This window comes from Terrapene carolina, unplaced genomic scaffold (assembly GCF_002925995.2).
Source record: "Terrapene carolina triunguis isolate 2854851 unplaced genomic scaffold, T_m_triunguis-2.0 Scaffold242, whole genome shotgun sequence".
Lineage (NCBI taxonomy): Eukaryota > Metazoa > Chordata > Testudines > Emydidae > Terrapene > Terrapene triunguis.
In genome coordinates, this window is record NW_020664593.1 from 2,679,335 (window position 1) to 2,701,240 (window position 21,906).

A 21,906-nucleotide genomic window follows, 5' to 3' on the forward strand; every position below is an offset into this window, starting at 1 on the left:
AGATGAAGAATTCCACAAGGATACCAGGCAAGATTAAGTGGGAAGGAAGACGTCCTAACCAGAGGAATGGGATACATTTTCTTACTTAGATAACGTAGTGATCAAAACTTTGGTATTATCTATCTATGAAGGCTCTATCCATGATCACACAGCTGGAAAAAGGATTTGCCACATTGGATCAGATCATTGGTGCCTTGAGTTCAGCATATTATAATATGCAAATTGTGTATTTTTTCTTAAAATGACCTATAACATTTGATTACCCAGGCCTCACTAATCTATCAGAATTCTCTGAATGTGTCAATAAAACAGTGGATGAAAAAGAACTGGTTGACAATTTATTTGAACTTTGTCAAAGGCTTTTTAAAAGTCCCATACTAAAGAAGCTATATAGTCATGATGTGAGAAGCTGACTAAGAGAGAAAACAAAGGCTGGGAATAAATGAATTTTCATCATGGCAAAGGGTGAATGGTGGGGTGCTATATTCGGATTTTGGTTGTTTAATATATATATATAAATTTGGAAAATAGAGTGAGTTGTGAAATAGCAATATTTGCAGATGACCCAAACTCTATTTAGGTTACCAATACCAATAAGAACCAAGGGACCTAACGAAGCTGAGTGAGTAGGCAACATGCTGGCAGATAAAATTCAGGGTTGACAAATGGAAAGTAATGCATATTGGAGGTAATAATTGCCAATTCAGGGAAAAGGCCTGAGCATCACTGCAGACATCTCAATGAAAATCTCTGCTGAATGTGCAGAAGTGAACAAAATGTTAGCATATAGAAAGGATGAGAAGGCAAATAATATGGAGAACATTATAATGCTATTATAAAAGTCATCTAGGATATTGTGTTGGGTTCTGGATAGCCGATTTCAAAAAAGATGTAGGAGAAGTAAAGGGGGTTCACAGATGAAAACTGGTCAGGAACATTTTGACAACACACTTTTCCATCGGAAAATGCTGATTTATTGAAACAAACTTTTTGCAGAAATATCAGTTTTGATTAAACTTTGGTTGGAAGGTTTCTCAGATCCAGGGTGTGATTTCTGATCAAAAGCAGAGAGCACCACACCAGAATAGCCTGGTGGTTAGGGGACACACCTCGGTTGTAGGAATCAGGCACAGCCAGGACTTGAACTTAGGGCTCCTACATCCCAGCTGAGTGCTCTAACCACCTGGCTGTTCTGGGAGGGAAGATCTTATTCAAAAGCTTTTCAAAAGTCTTGGATTCTTTCTGCATCAGAACACAAATGTTGAAACTGATAAATTTTTCGCAAACAGAAATCTTGTTTTCCGGCCAGCCCTATTCACAGATGGGTGACAAAAATGATCTGTAGTCTGAAAAACTCTCACATGAAGAGAAATTGAAAGGACTAGGATTGTTTACCTTAGAAAGGAACGAATAGGAGGGGACACAAAAATATATAAAATAAGCAATAGTCTAAAGACAACAGATTTCTAACTCCTATTTATCCTGTCTCATAACACAAGAACTAGAGAACAGTCCCAATGAAATTGAAAGGTGACAAATTTAAAACTGGTGAAAAGGAGAGTTCGTAACTGGATTGTTGAACTTACTGCTACAGAATACCGAGGGTGAGATCTTAGTAGGATTAAAAAAGATACTGTAGATATTTACAGTAAAAGCTGTTTTATCTGGCACTTCACCAACCAGAAAGCTCTATAAACCAGCATTTCTGATCTTCGGTGAAATTCCGGTTTATAGTCCAGTTGGCGCAGGGCCAGCAGGGGGTTGGGGCATGGGAGAATGTGTGGGGAGTGCAGGCTCTGGGAGGAAGTTTGGGTGCAAGAGGGGGCTTGGGGCAGCGGGTTGGGGTGCAGGGTGCTGGATCTGGGAGGCGCTCACCTCTGGCAGCTCACTGCAAGCAGCAATCTGTCCCACCTGCTCCTAGGTTCCTGGCCAATGGGAGCTGCAGAGCGGGGTGGGGGCAGCGTGCAGAGCCACCTGCCGCGCCTCTGCCTAGGAGCAGCCGGGACAGATCACCACTTGCGAGTACCCGCCCGAGGTGAGAAACCCCCGGATACGGCACCTTGCAACCCCTCCCGCACCCAAACTCCCTCCCTCTTAATTATTCGGCATTTTGCACTTACCGGCACCCCCCATTCCCTCAACGTGCCGGATAAAACAGCTTTTACTGTATATGGATAGCAAGAATATTAAGTAATTCTTCATATAGTAATTAACTAGTTATAGAGCCAACAAATGCTGAAGAAATTATTTATGAAATAAATCATTCAACCAGTAATGGCAATAACATTCTACCAGCTCTCATCAGCATACAGATCCACAAATACTTTTATTGGTCATACAATTATTCAGGCCTCATAACATCTCTCTAGTTTTAGGCTTTCTGACTGCCTTGGAGAGTGAATTGCAGATGTTGGCTATATGCTGCACCCAGTAGCATTTTGAATTTTCTCCCTAACTTTACTAGTCAGTTTTATTGTGTGGACTTTTTTCTGTGTGGTTTTTATGTTTCTATATAACCCTTGAAAAGAGTCGTTCTTCTAAGATGATCCCTAAGTGGGTCTTTTTGCATTTTGTGGGCAGTGCTAATGTTAGCTTGAGGAGGGGTAAGAGACGGACACAGAGCCGCCATTTTGGAGCATCTGACTGAGTCTAGTGGGAAGAGCCAGAAGGCCATAGCATTCGTTATGTGGACTTAAATTTGTATGACTGTTTTGCTTCAATTCATGTTCATGTGCCTTTTTAAAACCTATTTCAGTCTGGCCAACTGATATCACATCTCGCCTCTTTGTTCATTGATATAAATTAACTTCTTACTCTTCCCAGCTACATGTCTCAGCAATATCTCCTCCAAACATGCAAGTGACAGGACCATAACCATGGGTCGAGGAAAGCAAGGCACCCAGCCAGTCCACCCCCTTCCTCTGCACTTCACTCCTGGCACCCTTACGCAGCTCCTGGCTCAGCTTGCCGAAAAGCCCTCCCTTAGGTGCTTCACTGCCCCATACAATGCAAGGGGAGCCTGTCTTGGGGCTCAGAATTCCACTGGGTAGCAGGGTGCCTATGATTGGCACTGCACTGCCTAAGTCCCCTTTGAATCTAGACCCAGATGCTTTTCAAACCACTTTCTATGGGGGCTGCTAATTTCAGCTTTGATTTTGTGCCCCTCCCCATTACTGCTCTTTGGTTTCTCAGGCAGGCAAGCCAATCTAGGCACCTCTGTGCCCAGCTCTTAAACCTGGTACAAATGATCTTCTGCCCAAGTTCTCTACAAACACCCATGGCATTCTTTAAATTTTGTTAAAAATACTTTTATTTACATTAGATATTATACTGTAAAATACACACAAACTGTATTGTGTCCAGCCCACAGCTGAGTGATAAGAGGGGATGAGCCCAGGTCACTCCCAGATTTTTAGCCCTCGATTGGCCGTGTCAAGAGTCTCAGAATGACCTCCCTCAAGAAACACACAATCAATTCCATCCCTCAGTCACTGACCCCAAAGCCCTAACAACAAACACTCCAGTCGCAGCCCACAGCCTGTAGACTCAGCCAGAACACATGTGTTGCCAAGCTGTATCAGAGGCTCTCTCATTCCTTCCCTATGGACAGAGGTGAGAGACCAGGCCTCAAGCTGAGTGACCGATCGATGTTTTGATCCTCTTGCTGCTCAGACCGCACAAGACTTTGGGATCTGCCTCCTGGATGTTCAGGCACGTCAGGCTCAGTCGAGCTCCCACTCGGGACACAAACTCCATCTCACCACACAGAAACCTTCTCAGCTGCAGTGAATCTAAGGAGAAAGAAAATACAAGTAGCTCACTGATAAACTTACATTCCATCCACTCACCCAGCACTGTATGGCAACATAAGTCTCTGAGGTGGGCTGCAGCAGCTGTTTAACAGATGCTCAGCAGTGAAGGACAAGAAGTGAACACTGTAACCAACCAACTGCAGAGAGACTGAGGAAGGCAGAATGCTGGGCTATGGAAACCAATGCTCTCATTCTGAGGGAAAGAGCATTTTTGCTTTTTATGACTAAAGTCAGTATGTAAGAATTAAGAGCTATGCACTGCTCACCCGGAAGGTGTATGGGGATAGGCATCTACTCCCACTAATGCCAGCACCAGCTTTACAAACAAGGAATTTACATCTCACGTGAAAGATGTCATCTCCAGCAGGACAGCACCCTCACTGAGTCACCCATACCACACACTGCAGCACAGTACCGCTTTGGCAGCATGACCCCTAACGCCCTGGGGTCAGTGCCAACTGATAGAGGAGAGTCTCCCAGCAGCACAGCACCCCCTTGCACCAGTGTGGCATTGGGATCAATACTGATTGGTGGAAGATCTCCATGAGGTGCCAGCACTATGCACTCTGGGATCTTGCCAGCAAACTCCAATCCAAGTCTTGATTTGACCTGCTCTTGTCTGATGTCAGGATCTTACAGCTTTCTAAGAAGGCAGATCTGTGTGTTAGGAACTTGGAGAAGTGGAAACTCATTCCAGGAGTGAGAATACGCAGAAGTCACCACAAGAAGCAGCTCCAGTTCTCCAGAGAGCTCTCCAATAAGGCAAGGGAAGACAAGACTTGATGTTTCTCATGTAAACACACAATTCTCAGCAATAACCTTTTCAGTCTCTCTCTACATCAGAAAGAAGCCAACAAAGGCAGATACACTCCCCTCTTCTCCTTCCCCAGATCTTTAACTGAAGTCTAAGAGTGACAACTATCCTGCTAAAAATTTTAGCAGAAAAATCCCACTTTTTCTGGGATCATGGACAGAACTTGAACATGGCAGCACCATGTTCCTTCCCCCAGCAGTCTGACCTTTGAGAGACAGCATGGTCACTTTTCTAACCATAAATCCACCAAGCCATGCCATAGCCCTTCCCAAAGCACATGAATCAACATTCCACACAGCCTGGCTGAAGTCAGAGGACCTTGCTTTGTGGATACTGGCAGGACTGACAGCCTGGGTGATTTCCGCTGGGCTAGCTCAAGAGAGGTGCCCTGCACATCCGCCTCCTCCTCCTCCTGGCTGCTGGGAGGATTCTTCCCCAGCCCTCTTCCGGCTATCTGGTAAGGTGACTCTTTTCTTGTCCAGTCAAGCAGCACTTGAAGCTGATGGTGATAGCAGAGGGCACTTACGCACCTGGCTGGGAAATCTTTGAGGACTTCCTGTCGAGGCTGAAAGCCAGCAGGATGGGCCGGCAGATGGCATGGCTCCTACACAGGCTCTTCAGGTAGCAGGTGACAAGGTCTTCAGGCTCCTCCACACACTGAGGGAGGAACCAGAGTACTGTCAGTGAACCTGTGGGGTGAGCTAGATGGCTACATAGGAGTCAGTGGACTCCTTCTCAACTAAGGCTCAGGCCCAGCACCGCAGCCACTGCCAGAATAAGCCACTTACCCCAGGCCTTGCATTGGCTCCTCCATGCTGAATGAAAATGCTGCCCCTTCTCTGCACATTGCTCTGCACAGCTTTCCACTCCACAGGGCTCAGGCCTAACACTGCAGCCACCTGCTGGTTCTTGCACAGCACCAGAGCCTCACCTGTTCCATCCTCCACCAGGATCCTGCAGGCCAAGCACAGATGGACAGAGACAACGGCAAGCGTGAAGAGCAGGCACATGTGGGCTCAGTGGGGGAAGGAGGGTTGTGCTCACGCCAAAGGAAGTGACACAGAGTTTTAACTGGTTTTCCATTCATGTCATCTGTTGTCAACCAGCCTTCACTGGATCAACTCTCACTCCCCTACCGTGTTGGTCTCTGCTTCCTCCCACCTACCTCTTCCCACTCCCTGCCCCCCCAGCACTTACTTGGCGCTGGCTTGACTCACTCCTGTTTGTGACGGGCAGGGTGGGCTGTGTCGGCTGCACCTCCCCTGAAGCAAGAGCAGAAGTCAGAGCTGGGAGTGGAGGGAGGAGCCAACGCTCCCTGTGCCTCCCCAAGTTCAAGAGCTTGTTAACTACAGTCCCAGGGACAGTGTCTCAAGTGGAAGGAGCCCCCCAGGGGCTGAGGGTCCCTGGGCTAAGGGTTTGGGTGGGACTGAAACCCTCCCGCAGGAATGGAGTATGCACTGGGAAGGCAGAGCACTAACACACTGCAGGATTCTCTCCTGCACAGCCCACCCACTCAGCCCAGAGCCAGCCCAGCCTGTGACCAAGCCAGACATCAGAGTCACATGCATCTCTGCAACTGGTGATTTGGGCCCTTTTCTGTCGTGGCACTATTTTGTGAGAGGCATTAATGCTAGACACTGGGAAGGAGGCTCTGGCATTGGGAAAGGTCAGGAAACATCAATTTCTCCTACACTGTATTTGACAAGGGCTACGTTCCCAGCGAGCAGAGGGCAGACTCAGTAAGACAGCTAATGGCATCTGAGTGGAAAGCACATGACTCCCAGGAGGACTCCTCCCCAGTGATCCCTGTGGGCACCTCTCTGAAGATGCTGCTGCAGACGGAGCAGATCCATTGCAGGGACAAAGCCAGGACACAGGATAAGTGGCAGAGGATCTGGCCCTGGGACAGGCTGTGAGGCTGAAGCAGCAGCTTGGACAGAAACACCAGCGAGGGGGATGTGGCTGCAGGAGACTTGGAGGCTATACCTGCAGGACTGGAAAAGAAGAATGAATAACTCGCCATGGAGAAAAACTCCCCTGTAGACGAGCGAGGCAGAGTCCAGACTCACTTGGAGGAAAGGAGCAAGCAGGTGGGTGGCAGAGCCAGGATGCTGATACAGCTGGAGGCAATGTACGTGCAATAAACATTGTGGAACCTGCAACATAAAAAAGCAAACATTAGAGGCAGCTCTAGGAGGCCCCTTTGTCTAGATGGGCTGGGGGTCTTCCTTTTGCCTTTGGCATGGTCCATGGGAATGGGGGTAGTAGCTGAACAGGAAGAAGGGAGAAAGGACAGTAGATCAGGAAGGAAGGGGGGCATGAGATGAGGACACGGAGCAGGATGCAGCCAATTGAGTCCAGGTCAGATCACAGGTCACAAGACCATGGGCCAAGGTGGATGGTGGCAGGGAGACGTGTACCTGTGTGGTTGGGGAAAGGGAGTGTCTGGGTCTAGATCTGGGCTGATAAGCTGTTCAGGGACTAGACGTACCTGGAGATTTTGCGCTGCAGGTTCTGGAAGAGAATCTTGGCCCCAGGCAGCAACCCCCAGAGATGCTGAAGGTAGGCAACTGCTATGTAAACATCCAGCACAACAGAGGAGCCAGGAGCAGCTGAGACACTCAGCTTCACACTGTGATCCCAGGGCAGGAGGGTCCCTAGGCATGCAGAAGGCCAAGGACATAATGAGCTCACCAGCAGCTGCTCTATCCCACTCCCAGCTTGCCCTGCTACAGGCTAGTTTCAGTAGTCCTGCCCCACATACCAGCCAGCACCCGGTCCCCACAATCATACATTAGTGTCCCCTGCTTCCTCCTGTACACATAGGCCCATGCACCTTCCCTCCCCCACACTCACCTCAAGACCAAGGACCTTTTCACTTGCTCCCAACACACCCAAGGGACAGAGTCCTGGTCCCTCCATCCATAGGCGCCGACTCCGTGGATGCTCCGGGGCTGGAGCACCCACAGGGAAAAATTACCGGCAGCTCCCTGAACCCCCTCCCCTCCCCCCCAGCTCACCTCCGCTCCGCCTCCTCCCCTGAGCGCGCCACCGCGTCCTGCTTCTCCCCCCTCCCTCCCAGCGCTTGCACCGCGAAACAGCAGTTTCGTGCGGCAAGCGCTGGGAGGGAGGGGAGAGGAGGAGGAACGCGGCGCACTCGGGGAAGAGGCGGGGTCGGGGCGGGGATTTGGGGAGGGGTCCAGTGGGGCAGGGAGGAGGTGGAGTCGGGGCAGGGCGGGCGCGAGCACCCACCGGCGCCAAGGAATGTTGGTGCCTGTGCCTCCATCACAGGAAATGGGACACGGTGCCCCAGCCCCACACATGTACCAGGGCAGAGCACCCCCTTCCATGGCACACACTGGCACCAAAGCAGAATGTCCCATCCCATCCCTGACACAGGTACTCACAATCATAGAATATCAGAGTTGGAAGGGACCTTAAGAGGTCATCTAGTCCAACCCCCTGCTCAAAGCAGGACCAATCCCCAAATCCCTAAATCGCCCCCTCAAGGACTGAACTCTCAACTGTGGGTTTAGCAGGCCAATGCTCAAACCACTGAGCTATTCCTCCCCCAAAGGTCATTGAGTCCAGCCCCCTGCCTTCACTAGCAGGACCAAGTACTGATTTTGCCCCAGATCCCTAAGTGGCTCCCTCAAGGATTGAACTCACAACCCTGGGTTTAACAGGTCAATGCTCAAACCACTGAGCTATCCCTCCCAATGGGACACAGCAGCACCGCCCCCCATCCCCAGGGCATGGTGTCCAACCCTGGCATGCACAGAGGCACAGGGTGGAATTCTCTGGCCCTCTGACACACAGACAGGGCTGCAGCACCCTGGCACGCTCCCCCTCACCCCTAGCATACGCACACAGAATAGGGCTTAATGTCTTATCTCCTCACAGTGCAGAGGGGACCAAGCATCGCCAGAGGCAGGCATGTGCTGACCTTTCTGCCGCCGCTTGCTGCAGGGCACAGAGAGCTTTTCATTCCCAGGGGAAGCACACAAGGTCCGCTCCACTATCTCACCAGAGAAAGAGACAAGGGAGCCTGTGAAACTGAGAGCAGAGCAAAGAATCAGGGGCTCTGTCCTGTCACAGAGACCAGAGGCAGAGCCTGATGGCTGAAGAGATGCCCCGTTCTGAGGTTCCAGCAACAGAGGAAACTTAAGGCGCAGCCGCTTCAGCACCTTCACCTGAGCTCATCTGTCCCAGGGCCCCCTGGACATTGTAAGGGCCACGACCACATCAGGGCATTATGTACACAGCCTGAATTCTGCCCCATGATTCTTTGGGCCTCTTGTTGGTGTTTGTGTTGGTCCATGTTATGCGGAATGTTGTCTAGCTTGGGAAGTGATGTGGCAGAGCAATAGACAAGGGTGTGTGGCAGGATAAGAGCTGGGATAGGAGAGGTGAGGACAGGGTTTTAAGTGGGGCAGGGAGGATTTATGACAGCCCTTTGCAGGAGAGGCATCACTGTTGTTCAACAATTGTACTTCATCTGCCTTCCATCGGGGCCTATCCAACTCAGCTGTACTTTGCTCCTGCACCAGCCAGACAGTGGGCTAGGAACTCAAGCTGTCAGCATGTAAGATTCTTACCCACCTCTCCCCATGAGCTCTCCCATTCACAGGGAATCCCTGAGATGACAATGGGTGCGTATAGCACGTTTGAAGGTCAAGACAGAGTGGGAAGCATGTTCTGACGCCCAGTCCTGAGCAGATCATGCACCAGCCCCTTTGCAATAAACCTAGGAGAGGGCCATAAGCTCAAGAGACTCAAGACTGCAGCTGCCATGGTAGGAGTGGAAGGTCTTTAGCGGCCGATAGGGATAAACCCCACCAGGAGACGCCACAACTCTCAGCCATGTTATAGACAGTGTGTAGTGGGGCCAGTATACAGCAGGGCGCAGTACACCTGGCTCCCACTGAGGGACTGACTCCTGGGGCCGCAGCATGTGGGCTGCAGACAGAACTTGGAATACAGGCTTCTGTGGAGCTAGTTCAGATCAATCCTACACCCACAAAAGCAGAGTACATGGTTCCCTGCACACACTTCCTGTTGCTGGATCTGGAGAAGCAGGAGCAAAAGCAACAGGAAAGTAGGGGAAGGGAGGCATCAGAGCCTGGGGTGGTGTGAGTCAGGTAGGAGACATTCTGAAGGCAAGCCCTAGAAACTTACCTAAATAAGGTTTTGGAAAAGCAGAGGATTTATATACCCAAGTTAGAAGCTGGTCAGGTTAGGAGATGGAAGGGGAATCAGCCTTACTGTAGGAGCCTGGTAAGGGCTTCATTGCACAAAGTCACTCCATTCATATTTAAACACACTTTGAAAAGATGAGTTGCTTTTTACAGATCCAGACTAACACGGCTACCCCTCTGATATTTGAAAAGATCAGCATTTCAGCCCCATTCAATAGCCTTTGAACAGGCAGCAGAAGGTAGCACTCAGACTTTCTGAACAAGACACCCCCCACCCCGAATCTCTGAGAGGGATTCAGTGGAGACCTCTTGCACCCAATTCCACACCCCCAACAGCTCGAACTGTTTTGGGGTCCCATTCGGAAGGTATCTCACTTGTGATCTTGTCACATATTATACGCTAGATAGGGTCAGGCCAGGCCAATACTTGCATGAGGGAGATTTCCAAAGAAACCTCACTGCACTGCAGGGGTTGGCCCAGGTGGCTGAGTAAAGTGCATTCCTCACTAGGAGCCAGCGCTGACCCCATTTCCCAAGTGGTGGTCATGTCTCAGTGACCCTAACACCACAGCAGAGGAAGGACCAACATACCTGCTGCTTAGTAGCTCTGGAATGGAGAAGACTGTCTGCCCCATTCCTGCCCGCTCTGACCCTGGGATCACCTGGAAAAGGAGGAGATACGGACTTAACAGGATTATGATATGCACCCACCACCAATATGGACCAGCTCCACCCAAAGCCCATAACCACATCCATCCCTGAGGCCATGAAGCACAGAACTGTGCAATGCTGAGAGGCTACCACTCCCCAGCATTGGTTTCAGGGCAGGATGGCTTGGGGAGTGTTTTCTACACTTCTGTGAGAAGTGCCAAAGCCCCCCGTGGTGCCCATGGGTATTTTGTATGGTCTCCTGAGCCAGATCCCCAGGGAAGAACTCCTAGTCACCCATGGAAACCCAGAGCTATAAGATGCTGCATACCTGGGGCTGAGCCAGGCAGGAGATCCAGGTCTCATGCTGTAGGTGCCAGGTAGCTGAAACTAGCAGGCACGAGGGGCAGCCCGACTGGTTCAGAAGCCTCTCTTGCAACGGCGAGAGACAGGGCCGCTCAAACACCCCAAAGTCCTGTGAGAACAACAGCGCAGGAGACACATCAAGGGAGGCACGAGGAGAGATCAGCAGGGGAGAGGGCCTCAAGGGTAGATGGAAAAGGAGGGGGCCAGGGAGCAGTAGCAGAAAAGCCCTTGCAGAGATGCCTGAGGATTTTGGTGTAACACAGAGGTGAAGCAGATTGACCCATGGGCAGGGTAGAGGCAGCAATATGAGCCCCAAAGCCAGAAGGTGCTTAGTCTCCTTTGCTATGACTCTTTGCCTTCCAGGGAGCCACTGCTGAGTCTGTAGGTGGCGCAAGGGACAGCACCATCCTGGCCATTCCATTGTCATTCAGGGACGTGGATGTGTCACTAACAGCACAACACTGAGTCCAGCAGGACGTTGGCTTAATGTGCTTCCCTTAACCCTCTCATGGCCACAGGGAGAGCAGGATTTCAATTGCAGGAAATGCCTCTGGTGAGCCGAAGAGTGACAAGCTATTCTGAGAGTGCTGAAAAGACGAGGTGTGGGTGAAGAGCAAGCCCCAGTCTGAAGTCCCACACTGTGGCAGGGGGCCCTGCAGGGGGCAGCACCAAGGCCCCTCCTTACCAAACACTGGGGCACAATAAGCCGGTACAGCCCATCCGGATGCAGGAATGGGAACCATCGAAGTGATCTCCCCATAAACAGCAGCAGCACCTGGAATGGGACAAGAGAAGCCGATGAGGGAGGGACACTGGTGAGGGAGGTGGGAGGCAGAGCTCACCATGGTGGGAGTGGGCAAAGGGAAGGGAGAGCACAGCCTCCCAGGGTGTGGGTAGAAGGCAGAGTGCCCTGCAGGGAGAGGCTGGATTACAAAGTGACAGTGGGGTGTGCCCTGTGGGGGAGGGGAAGGGGTGCACTTGCAGGGCAGAGAGAGAGGGTAAGTGGAGCTCTTCCTGGTGGGCTGGGAGGGAGCCCCTGGCATTCACAAACATCAGTGGTCAAGAGACAACCATCCTCCCACTCTCTGTGGACCTGGCTCCCCTGACCCTCAGGCAGGCTCCCCATACCAACATCCAGCTCACACCCTAACCAGAAGGCCACCCCCATGGCTTCCTCCAGCCCTCCCTTACCCTCTGCTGGGCCTCGCTGTCCTCCCTCTGATGATTGGTCTGCTCCAGCTCTGGCAGGTTCCCAATTTCCCTGGGATGCCCCCAGAGCTGAGATTTGTCCATCCAGAGTACAGTGGCCTGGAAGCTGAGCTGCAGCTCCTGCCCCTCTCCATCTCCTTCTGCAGCTGGCAGGTAGTTGCGTGACATAAGCCCCTCTTTCTGGGTGACCAGGAATAGACGAGACATGCAGCTGGTTTCTCTGGCACTGCTCTGGCCTCTATCACAGCCCTCTTCAGAGCCAGCTCCTGGGCTGGTCCCCTCCAACTTTGGCAGCTTTGCCGCTGGAGATCCCAGCTCAACCTTTGAGCTGCGAACATCCTTTTTCCCCAATGAGGGACTGTCACTGCTTGTGGGACCCTCTTGGACTTGCACCTCAGGCGTGTGAAGAATCTGCACATCTTCAAAGCAGAATTGCACATACAGCCTGGAGTGAGAAGAGGGGCCAAGAGGAGATATCAGTGCAGCTCCAACTTAGTAGGCAGGGAGGTTCCAAACTAGGTGGCCAGTAGACAGAGGGAGCCTTGGCCAAAGGCTCAGACAGCAGGAACGGATGGAGTGGAGGCCTGCTGAAGACTGCTGGACCTAGTGTATCCAGGATAGACTGAGATGGTGGGTTTGTCCCAGATAGAGGAACCCTCCTCATGCAGGCAGCATAGGAGATGCACTTAGGCACTGGGATATCATGTTAATGGGCAACTTTATAAATACCTATACAGACGTGGAACTGCAGGGGTATTTCACCACCCAGGGGCTTTGTGATGCAGGAAGCACAGACTCAGTGTCACTCTGGCTCTGCATTTGACAAGGATAGAGAGGAACTATATGAGAAGAGGAATGGCCCCCTCAAAACAGCAGCCACCAGCAACTTGAATTCCACAGAGAGAAACTGTGTGCGCACAAGTTAGGTGTGTGTGTGTGGGGGGGTGATTTAATGGGAGCACACGTTGGGGAACTCCAGAGCCTGGTGCCAGAGGAGGAAAAAAGAACAGCCAAGAGGTTCAACAGCATCAGGGGAACCTTCAAACACATCACCAGGGACCTGTCTGAATCATTGCATCTCAGGTAAAGGACAGTGGCAGACACGCATTTCCATTACTCTGGGACCAAGCGAGTGAGGAGGAAACAGCAAGTGAGAGCACAAGCTGAGGAGCACTAGGCTGCTCCCCCCTTTACCTCTACCCATCCAAGGCTTCAGGGTGACTCTCCCTCCCAGCCAGGGGTCTGGAACTGTTCTCCAGGCTCTTGGGATTATTCCCCTTCGCCCCATGCATCTAGCTGTAGGCACATGTCACTGTGGCCCAGGCTAGGGGATCATTTCCCCACTTACATTTAACTTCTTTACTCCTCCCTTTGGGAGACCAAGGCCTTATGGTCCTGGGCACAGGCTAAGGGGCACTTGCCTTGTTTCTCTGCCCCTCACATGTTCCAGGGTCCACAGCTGCTCCCAGGAGGGAAAGTCACTTTGAAGGAATCGCTCCACCACAAGCTGGTAGGTTTCCACCTGCAAAAGGGACCCTGCAAACATATCAGAGAGAAGAGCTCAGCCAACAGACAGGCCAAAGCAGAGAGAGCAAGCTCAGTGTCCTTGCTCCCAAAGCCAGCAGGCAAGGCGGTGAGAGAGCTCAGCGCCCCTCCACTTCCCTCCCACCTCCCGCCTGCCCCCTGGGGCCAGCAGGCAAAGCAGCCAGGATCCCCTACTGGAGTGGAGTGGGCCGCACCTATGAGAGCCGTGTCAGCGAAGGGGCTCCCATCCCTGCGGGAGATCACACAGGGGATCGAAGCACTCTTGTCCCGCAGCTGAAGGGAGCCGCTGCTGCAGGAAGCTCTCAACACCCCCAGCAACACCTGCAAAGGAAAGGAAGCTGTGAAGAGAATCAACCAGTCCCCAGCTTGAAGGGCATGGGATTGAAGTGTCTGTAATGGAAACCATTTATTATACCCTCAGCAACCTGCCACCACCACCTCTTTCATTACATCACTGGCAGGGAAAGCAGGGTCCACCCCGACTGGAGGTACCCACATGTCAATCAAGAGGAGAGGAGCCCCAGCCCCACCCCCACATGCATCAAGGTGGGAGGAAGGAGGGGAGCTCCTGTAGGTCAGATAGCAAGGGGAGTTTAGCACGTACCATTTGGGGTTGGAAGCTCTTTGCTGAGAATGTATCATAGGACCAAGCCAGTCTGCGATTCAGCTCTTGGGTGCCCATGTGCTGAGCCTCCAAGGGGGACAGCAGCTGCGATGGATTAAAGGCTTCCTTGCTTCTTTGCTCAGCCACAGAGCGCAGCAGAGAAAGAGGTGGGGCCTGGCATGGGGGCTCCAGGGGCTGATACTAAACAATACAAAAAGCAAGAAACAAAATGAGTCTCCTCCTCTCAGACAAACAGGGAGCTCAGGGAGCAGGACCCCACCTGCTGCAGGGGACAATGGTGCATTTCTGCTAGGATCTCATGATGAACATCTCTCACTCGCGCCTTAGAAGGCACCACAGCGTTCAGAATGGGGACAAGAAACTTCTCGGCTACTCCAGGGCCTTGAGGCACAGAGCGGATGAACAGCCGCCGGCGCCCAACGAAACAGCAAAACCTGAGGAGGAGGAATGATACAGGCGTTAGTAGCTCACCCGTAGTGAAGGAGAAATTTTGCATATAGAACAAGGATGTTACTGAGACACTTTCTTGGGGTGCCCAGGACCCCCCTGCCTCCAGCAAGAGGAAGATTTGCTCATGCTTAACAGGATGCCCCCTGACACCACCAGTTTGTTAGTCACCCAAACAATCTCCTCAGGGCTCTGCCAGCCTTCACTTTGTCATGAAGGTTAACCAATCAGTGCACCTCAATCCTCTTTGAAGCGTTCCCCTGTGATATCCAGCTCCTGTCACTGGACACTCTCAGAAATGACTGGTTTGCTGTCCCCAAGGGAACAGTATACAACACACAAAGCTTGACTAGTAAAACTTCAGATCGTCACAGCACTGAGATACATTTATAGTGAAAACAATCCTAAATTTATTATCAAAGACTAAGATTTAAGAGATAATAAGGATAATGGAAACAGAAATGGTTACATATAAAACAAAACCAAAAACATAAAACGCAAACCTGGGTCCACACTTATCAATGGTTACTTTTCCTATTTAATAAAGTAGATTTCCTCCCAAAGATCCAGCCTTTTGCAGAGCTAGCTGGTTTTCAGTCATACCAGGATCCAAGCATCCAACCCACTCTTCAAGGGGTTTCCTCAGTGAATGAACAAAACGTCTCCTTGCATTCTATTTATTTAGGTTCTTCAAAGTTCATTCCTGCCACGACAGGACAACCCCCTGTGGTTTAGTCTCCAGTGTCTTCCCATCCCTCTGTTTACTCTGTATGCAGATTTGGGTTCCATTGTATTGGCTTGCAGTGCTTAATTTACATAGCCAGGTGAATCAATGTCCTTTGCCTGACTCAAAACCTGTTTGCATGACAGGTGAATCAATGTCCTTTGCCTGACTCAAAACCTGTTTGCCAAGCCTGCCTTGATTTAGACTTTAAAACATATGTTTAGTACATATACATAACTTCTTAAATATAATCCATGCATATATCACAGAATGTTTATGAGGATCAGTGTGATCCTGGCTTTCATATAAGATCTCATATGACATTCTTCATAGACAAATACTATGAGAACAATGTGCTAGGTATGGTGTTTGTCAGGCCTGATAGGAGTTGCTGTTACAGGACAATGAAGCCTTTGCAAGCTGGTGCCAAGGAGCCTTTGTGTCACAGTTATGTATGAATGTAAGGTGCAGGCATGAGACTAAGGAAAATATAGGAAGGAAATATGGTGGTAGAGAGGGAGGAGGTGAGGAGCAGGCGTACTTAGGGGACACAAGAGGGAGCAGAGAGACAGTCAAGATGGAGAGAATGGCAGCTCCCTAAAACCCAGGGGTTATGAGATGGCAGAGTGGAATCCCCCTGCAATCAGGGGACCTGTATTTTGTAAGGGCCTTTAAGGTTAATTTTTAACATGAAATGACCCATGTATAAGTTGGGTATGTGTGGCTCCCCTCTAAAGGCTCAAAAAATCAGAAGGCAAATTAAAAAATTCCATCTTTTCGTTATTGTTGTTTTTAAATACATGTTGTGATTTCATTGGGAGGTCTAACGTGAGTTTTGAATGCCTGGAGTTGGCAATACTGGCCATAACAAGATCCATTGGCTGGAAGTTGAAATTAGATAAATCCAAAGGTGCAAGTTTTTAAACAGTGAAGGCAACTACCCAGTGGGACAGCTTACCAAGGATGCCTCATCACTTGAAATCTTTAGATCAAACTGGATGCCTTTCTAAAGGATATGCTCTAGTGTTCAACCACAAATTATTGGCTTCAATGCAGGAATCTATAAATCAACCAACCACTCCTCTCAAGTTAATTCGTGCGCTGCAATTGCATTGGTTGGAATGAGTGAGCAGAAGAGACTATACACGCGCTGTGACGCTCTGTACCTCGGGGGAACACCCTGTACCCCCATGTTCATCCTTATAATATGATTGTGTGATATCAATGCAAAGTTTGTCATGTCGGGTGTCTTTGGAAGGCTCATGATGCACTGAGCATGGTTGTTATAGTAATGTTATAGGTTGTAATTTTATGTATAAAGTTATGAGGCTGAAAATGTGTCCTCATGGCTTAAAACAAGCCCAGGCAAAAACTCTCCAAGAGCAGAGGGGCAGTTCACACCTCATCAGGGCAGGCATGGGACAAACCCGGCCCAGCCTCACAGGAACAAAGGACACTGGCCTAGGCAGCAACAAAGTATCTGTCGGACTCTCAAGTGAGTCACCTCCTTCCCTTGGTCAGTTTGGGACTACGATAAGGTAATGCTCACCTGACTCTGAAGGGCAGGGGGGCAAAGCCAAGAGGGAATAAAGGACATGATAAAAGGAGAGACGTTTGCCATGTTCTCTCTTCTACCTCCATCTACAGACACCACCACCAAGCGACTGAAGCGCTGATCAAAGGGGAGAGCCTGGCTGGCAACCTGCCAGCCTGTGGTGAGAAGCATCTAAGTTTGTAAGGGAACTGAAAGTGTTAAGATCAGCTTAGAATGCGTTTTGCTTTTATTTCATTTAACCAAATCTGACTTCTTGTACTTTGACTTATAATCACTTAAAATCTATCTTTTGTAGTTAATAAATGTGTTTGTTTATTCTACCTGAAGCAGTGTGTTTGGTTTGAAGCATGTCAGAGACTCCCTTTGGGATAACAAGCTTGGTACATATCAATTTCTTTGTTAAACTGACAAACTCATATGAGCTTGCAGCGTCCAGAGGGCATAACTGGACACTGCAAATGGAGGTTCCTAGGGTTGTGTCTGGGACTGGAGATACTGGTTAGCGTCATTCGGTTGCACTATCCAAGCAGCGGCTGGCCAAAAGTGCTCACTCACGTAGCTGGGAGCAGCTTACATGCCAGAGGCTGTGCGTGGACTGCCCGGGAATGGGGGTTCTCACAGCAGAGCAGGGTAAGGCTGGCTCCCAGAGTCGAGGATTGGAGTGACCTAGCAGATCAACGGTCCAGCTAACACCAGGGGAACATCACATGCGCATCAAGAGTTCTTACTGGTAGATCACTCCATTATCCGCACACAGAGAGAACACTATAACTGGACTGGCTCCATGTTTGTGTCTGAGGCAACAGGACTCCCTCTCCCGCCAGCCACCACTACCAACCCAAACATTAAAAAACTAGGAAATCCACATAAGTTATGTCAAGCAGACTACACAGCAACAAGTCCATTTGCACTTCGCCCTATTCATCCTCCATCACCTTCATAAACAAACACTCCACTAAGATAACCATAACTATGGCCCTGTAGTGATGCAAGCATAAGATCTGAAAAACAGGAAATGTGAACCAGCCTTCTTCACCCATTAGAAACAATTTCAAGCCATCAGTGACCAAAACCCACTAGAATACTTTACTTTTGGTTGCAGTTCACAAAATTCTGGTCATCTCTAAATCTACACAAAAAGATAAACTTAAATTCATATATAGACAAATAACATGCCAAAAGCCAACAGGAGAGGAAGGATGGGTCAATGGTTAGAACCCTAGCTTAGGACTTGGAAGAACTGAGTCCACCACAGACCTCTTGTGTGACTTTGAGCAAGTCACTTATCCACCAGTTCTGTAAAATGAGGATAACAGTACTTCCCTACCACTCAGATACTACGGTAAAGGGAGCCATATAGGTACAGTAGAACCTCAGCGTTACAAACACCCCAGGAATGGAGATTGTTCGTAATTTCGAACAAAACATTATAGTTGTTCTTTCAAAAGTTTACAACTGAACATTGACTTAATACAGCTTTGAAATTTTACTATGCCGAAGAACAATACTGCTTTCCCTTTATATTTTTAGTAGTTTACATTTAACATGATACTGTACTGTATTTGTTTCTTTGTCTCTGCTGCTGCCTGATTGCGTACTTCTGGTTCCAAACGACGTGTGTGGTTGACTGGTCAGTTCATAACTCTGGTGTTTATAACTCCGAGGTTCTAGTGTCCCTAAAATAGATAGTCTGTACACCACTGTTTGTTAATAAACCATGTACGACTACTTAAACACTTCATATACCAACAGTACACATTGCTAACGTACATACAAACCTCAAAATACAGACTATAGAAATTACATGGAAAAAACAAAGGTTACTGAAAGAATGTCTCTTACTACATTTTAATATTACAGCTTCCATAAAGTACAATATAATTAGAGGTCTTGAGAATACAGATGATGAAGGGAAGGTTGGGAATATCACAGTGGTATGTTTATTATACATACATAATTTTTTAATTAAAGATACCCTCAGCTATAATCTATGAACTTCTTATACCCCCCAAAATATCACTAAATTCAAAACCAACAAATCTTTAAAAGTAAGGACAGGACCATGAACATCCTTAATTGTGTGAATGTTTTTTAAAACAGGACTCTAGGTAAGAAATGAACAAAGAACTGAAGATTGTAGCTAGCATCACTTATAAGGTTGTTTTAGCGGAAGATGTGATAGATATGTATTGAATGGGGACAGATGAAGACTGCACTTTCTGTAAGTCGCTGTGGATTGGCTGCTGTGTAGGGTGTTTGACATAACTGCATGTCATATTTTTTAATATTTAGGTTGGCAGTTGTACTTGAGCAACCTTAACTTTTCCAGAACAAAAACCATGTTATGGAACAGAACCCAGTAGTGAATCACAGAAACCAACCTACAACTTCCCTGGGAGAGAAGAGTGAAGCAACCAGTGCGTAGGCAGAACCATCAAGGACACGAAGTGTGTGGGGTGGAAGGGAAGGGGGACAGGGATTTATCTGGCAGAGCGCTGAATGGCCTACACAACCACTTCCCAATGGGATTGGGGAAGGTGCTTCCTCACCTTTGCTCCAGCATCTCCAACAGGCTCACCAGCCACAGATAGAGTGGCAGGCCTAGGTTATACCGGAAGAGCAGTTGCATGTAGAGATTTCCAGAGAAGGCTACAGGCTGGTGGAAGGTGCTGAGCCTTGAGAAACCCTTGAGAAGGACAATGCTGTGCAGACAGGCACCAAGGACAACAGCAAAGGGGAAAGAAGCCAGGGGCTTCTGCAAGAGGTGGACGTCTCGGAGCTGAGAGACACAAACACGTGACTTAATAGAGAGAAAGTGGCCACTCTGCTGGCCCTCCCCAAAGTCCCTCTCATCCCGCACAAAGCCCTTTGTTATTCCATTACATTTCTCATCAACCCCAAGGGGCCTTCAATGATCTGCTGCCACCTATGTGGGAATCGGGGAGCAAATAGCTACTATCAGCCACCTCTGGCCAGGCCCAGGCACAGCCATATCCCTGATTTAGCTGGGTTCTGGACTACCCCCCTGGTTGAACGAAAGATTTAGAGTACTTCCTGCCCCCACCCTGCACACCAAGCTTGCTCCACACACCACCACCCACAGGCCTGTGTCTCAGCCACCCCTACTTCCTGGTGTGCTTCAACTCCCAGCTACATCACCTCACCTCCACGCATGCTCCTGGTCGGAGTCCACGGGCAGAGTTCAACAGCTGCTGGTAAGCAAGGCACAGACAGATCTTGTTATCAAGCTCATAGAGGCCAGCCTGGGCGTTTAGTACTCGGGTGATGATCCCCTGGAGCAGGAACACAGAGAAAAGTAGTGAGTTTACAAAGAGTGAAGAGGGCACTGGGACCTGGGGGAAAATGTGATCCCATAGTGCAGATGGCGCCCATGGGCCCCGCAGGGCAGGAGCTGAAATTCAGGGGGACGTAGTTCTGAAAGCAGGAATAGGGTGCAGGCAAGGGATAACTCCTTACCATGTATGACAGGATCTTGGACTCTTTGGCTGGCACTGGCAACTTCTCATCTGTCAGCTCCAGGGGGAGGTGCACAGTGGCCTCAGGGGAAACTGGCTGAATTGGTCCTCCCCGCCAGGCAATTTCCAGAGGCTGCTCCTTCACCTGCTCTGCACAGTAGGGCAGGAGGCAGGAGGAGAAGCTGGTGACGAATACTTTGTGCCCCGATGCCTTCAGGCTGGACACACTCAATGCTGTCAGCACATAGCCATGGCCCAACTGGAGCATGTGGTGCCAAGCTAGCTGGGGAGGTTTCTAGAGCAGAGAAAGCATAGTCAACATCAGCATCCAGTGCACTGGAGAAGAATCTTCCCTACAGCCAGTGTGTCCCTAGAAATGCAGACCAATATCTTCCCTGCTCCCAGGACTGCACCACACTCCAGCCCAAGCCCCTGAATCCTGCTGGGGCAATGGAGCTGTGTATCACCTCAAAGGTGGCTGCATTTCTGCAGGTTGCAGTGACCCTTCTATGCAGTTTATCTAGTGCTATGGGACCCTTTGGGATGGAAGGTACCAGAAATATACAAGATCATTGTGAATAATAAAGGGATAAATAAGAATCAAGATGGGAAAAGGCTGACCTCATGGCAGGGCCTGAAAAGCACCAGCACAGGGGTACACAAAGCCCCAAGGACTCACCTGCACCAGCACTGGGACACAAGCAGCAGAGGTGAAGCACTTCAGAAAGAGGAAAAAAAACATCTTGTGGTGGATGCACAGGAGGGTGCTGAGTCTGGCCAGCTCACCTGCCACATTGAGCTTTGCTCTTTTCTGACACGGAACCCTATGGGAAGTTGGGGGCAAGGAAGTGAAGGGGGGAGGAGAAATGGAAGCAGAACTCAGAACTAGGCCAACAACTAAGCCAAGGCACACGTGTGGTGCAGCATGTACTACTCGTGGAAGGAAAAGGTCCCAAAGGAGTAATGTGGACTCTCCCTCTTCCTAGGGACGGGGATGAGATTTTCAAAAACGACAAGCCACACAACTATGTAATGGGTCTCGGGATACCCCAGACTGAGAGTCACCTTGTTACCCCCTGGCTCTAGCGAGAGGTAGCCTTGCTTGTGGTGGCTAGGCATTAGCTCCCTACCACCAGCAGCCTGTTATCCACTTAAGCACGCTCCTCCAGGCTATGCCAGCCCTGTCTTCACCTTGTAGGTTAACAATAGGTGCACCCCGGTCCCCAAGTCCCCTTGAAACGTTCCCCTGTGATATCCAGCCCCTGACACTGGCAACTCACAGAAACCCAATCCTCTGCCCCTAAAAGAGCAGTGTGTCCCAGTTTACCTTAAATCATCGCTCCAATATACCATACAGCACTTGTAATAAAACAAGGTTTATTTAAGAAATAATAGAAACAAGAGAGAGTGAGGGATGCAAAACAAAATTATGATAAGGTGCTTAATTACATGATCACCTACAATTTTCCACAGGACCACTGCCTCAT

At 49.6% G+C, this 21,906-nt stretch overlaps 1 protein-coding gene across 1 annotated transcript in view; it reads right to left on the reverse strand.

Annotated features, from left to right (window-relative positions):
* Window positions 1–3,336: 3,336 nt before the first annotated feature.
* The window catches only part of CTC1 (CST telomere replication complex component 1), a 31,326-nt gene continuing 12,756 nt past the window's right edge, over window positions 3,337–21,906 (reverse strand). Inside the window, exons 5-24 of the mRNA XM_026657417.2 lie at window positions 21,099–21,243; window positions 20,421–20,714; window positions 20,108–20,236; window positions 19,493–19,722; window positions 14,477–14,651; window positions 14,197–14,397; window positions 13,787–13,913; window positions 13,469–13,583; window positions 12,030–12,492; window positions 11,524–11,613; window positions 10,804–10,947; window positions 10,416–10,486; window positions 8,573–8,682; window positions 7,118–7,283; window positions 6,696–6,782; window positions 6,443–6,620; window positions 5,824–5,888; window positions 5,415–5,580; window positions 5,157–5,283; window positions 3,337–3,791 (exon numbers count right to left, since the gene is read on the reverse strand). Coding sequence (XP_026513202.2) covers window positions 3,628–3,791; window positions 5,157–5,283; window positions 5,415–5,580; window positions 5,824–5,888; window positions 6,443–6,620; window positions 6,696–6,782; window positions 7,118–7,283; window positions 8,573–8,682; window positions 10,416–10,486; window positions 10,804–10,947; window positions 11,524–11,613; window positions 12,030–12,492; window positions 13,469–13,583; window positions 13,787–13,913; window positions 14,197–14,397; window positions 14,477–14,651; window positions 19,493–19,722; window positions 20,108–20,236; window positions 20,421–20,714; window positions 21,099–21,243 — 3,247 coding nt within the window. The 3' untranslated portion in view covers window positions 3,337–3,627. The remainder of the gene's footprint in view (window positions 3,792–5,156; window positions 5,284–5,414; window positions 5,581–5,823; window positions 5,889–6,442; window positions 6,621–6,695; window positions 6,783–7,117; window positions 7,284–8,572; window positions 8,683–10,415; window positions 10,487–10,803; window positions 10,948–11,523; window positions 11,614–12,029; window positions 12,493–13,468; window positions 13,584–13,786; window positions 13,914–14,196; window positions 14,398–14,476; window positions 14,652–19,492; window positions 19,723–20,107; window positions 20,237–20,420; window positions 20,715–21,098; window positions 21,244–21,906) is intronic.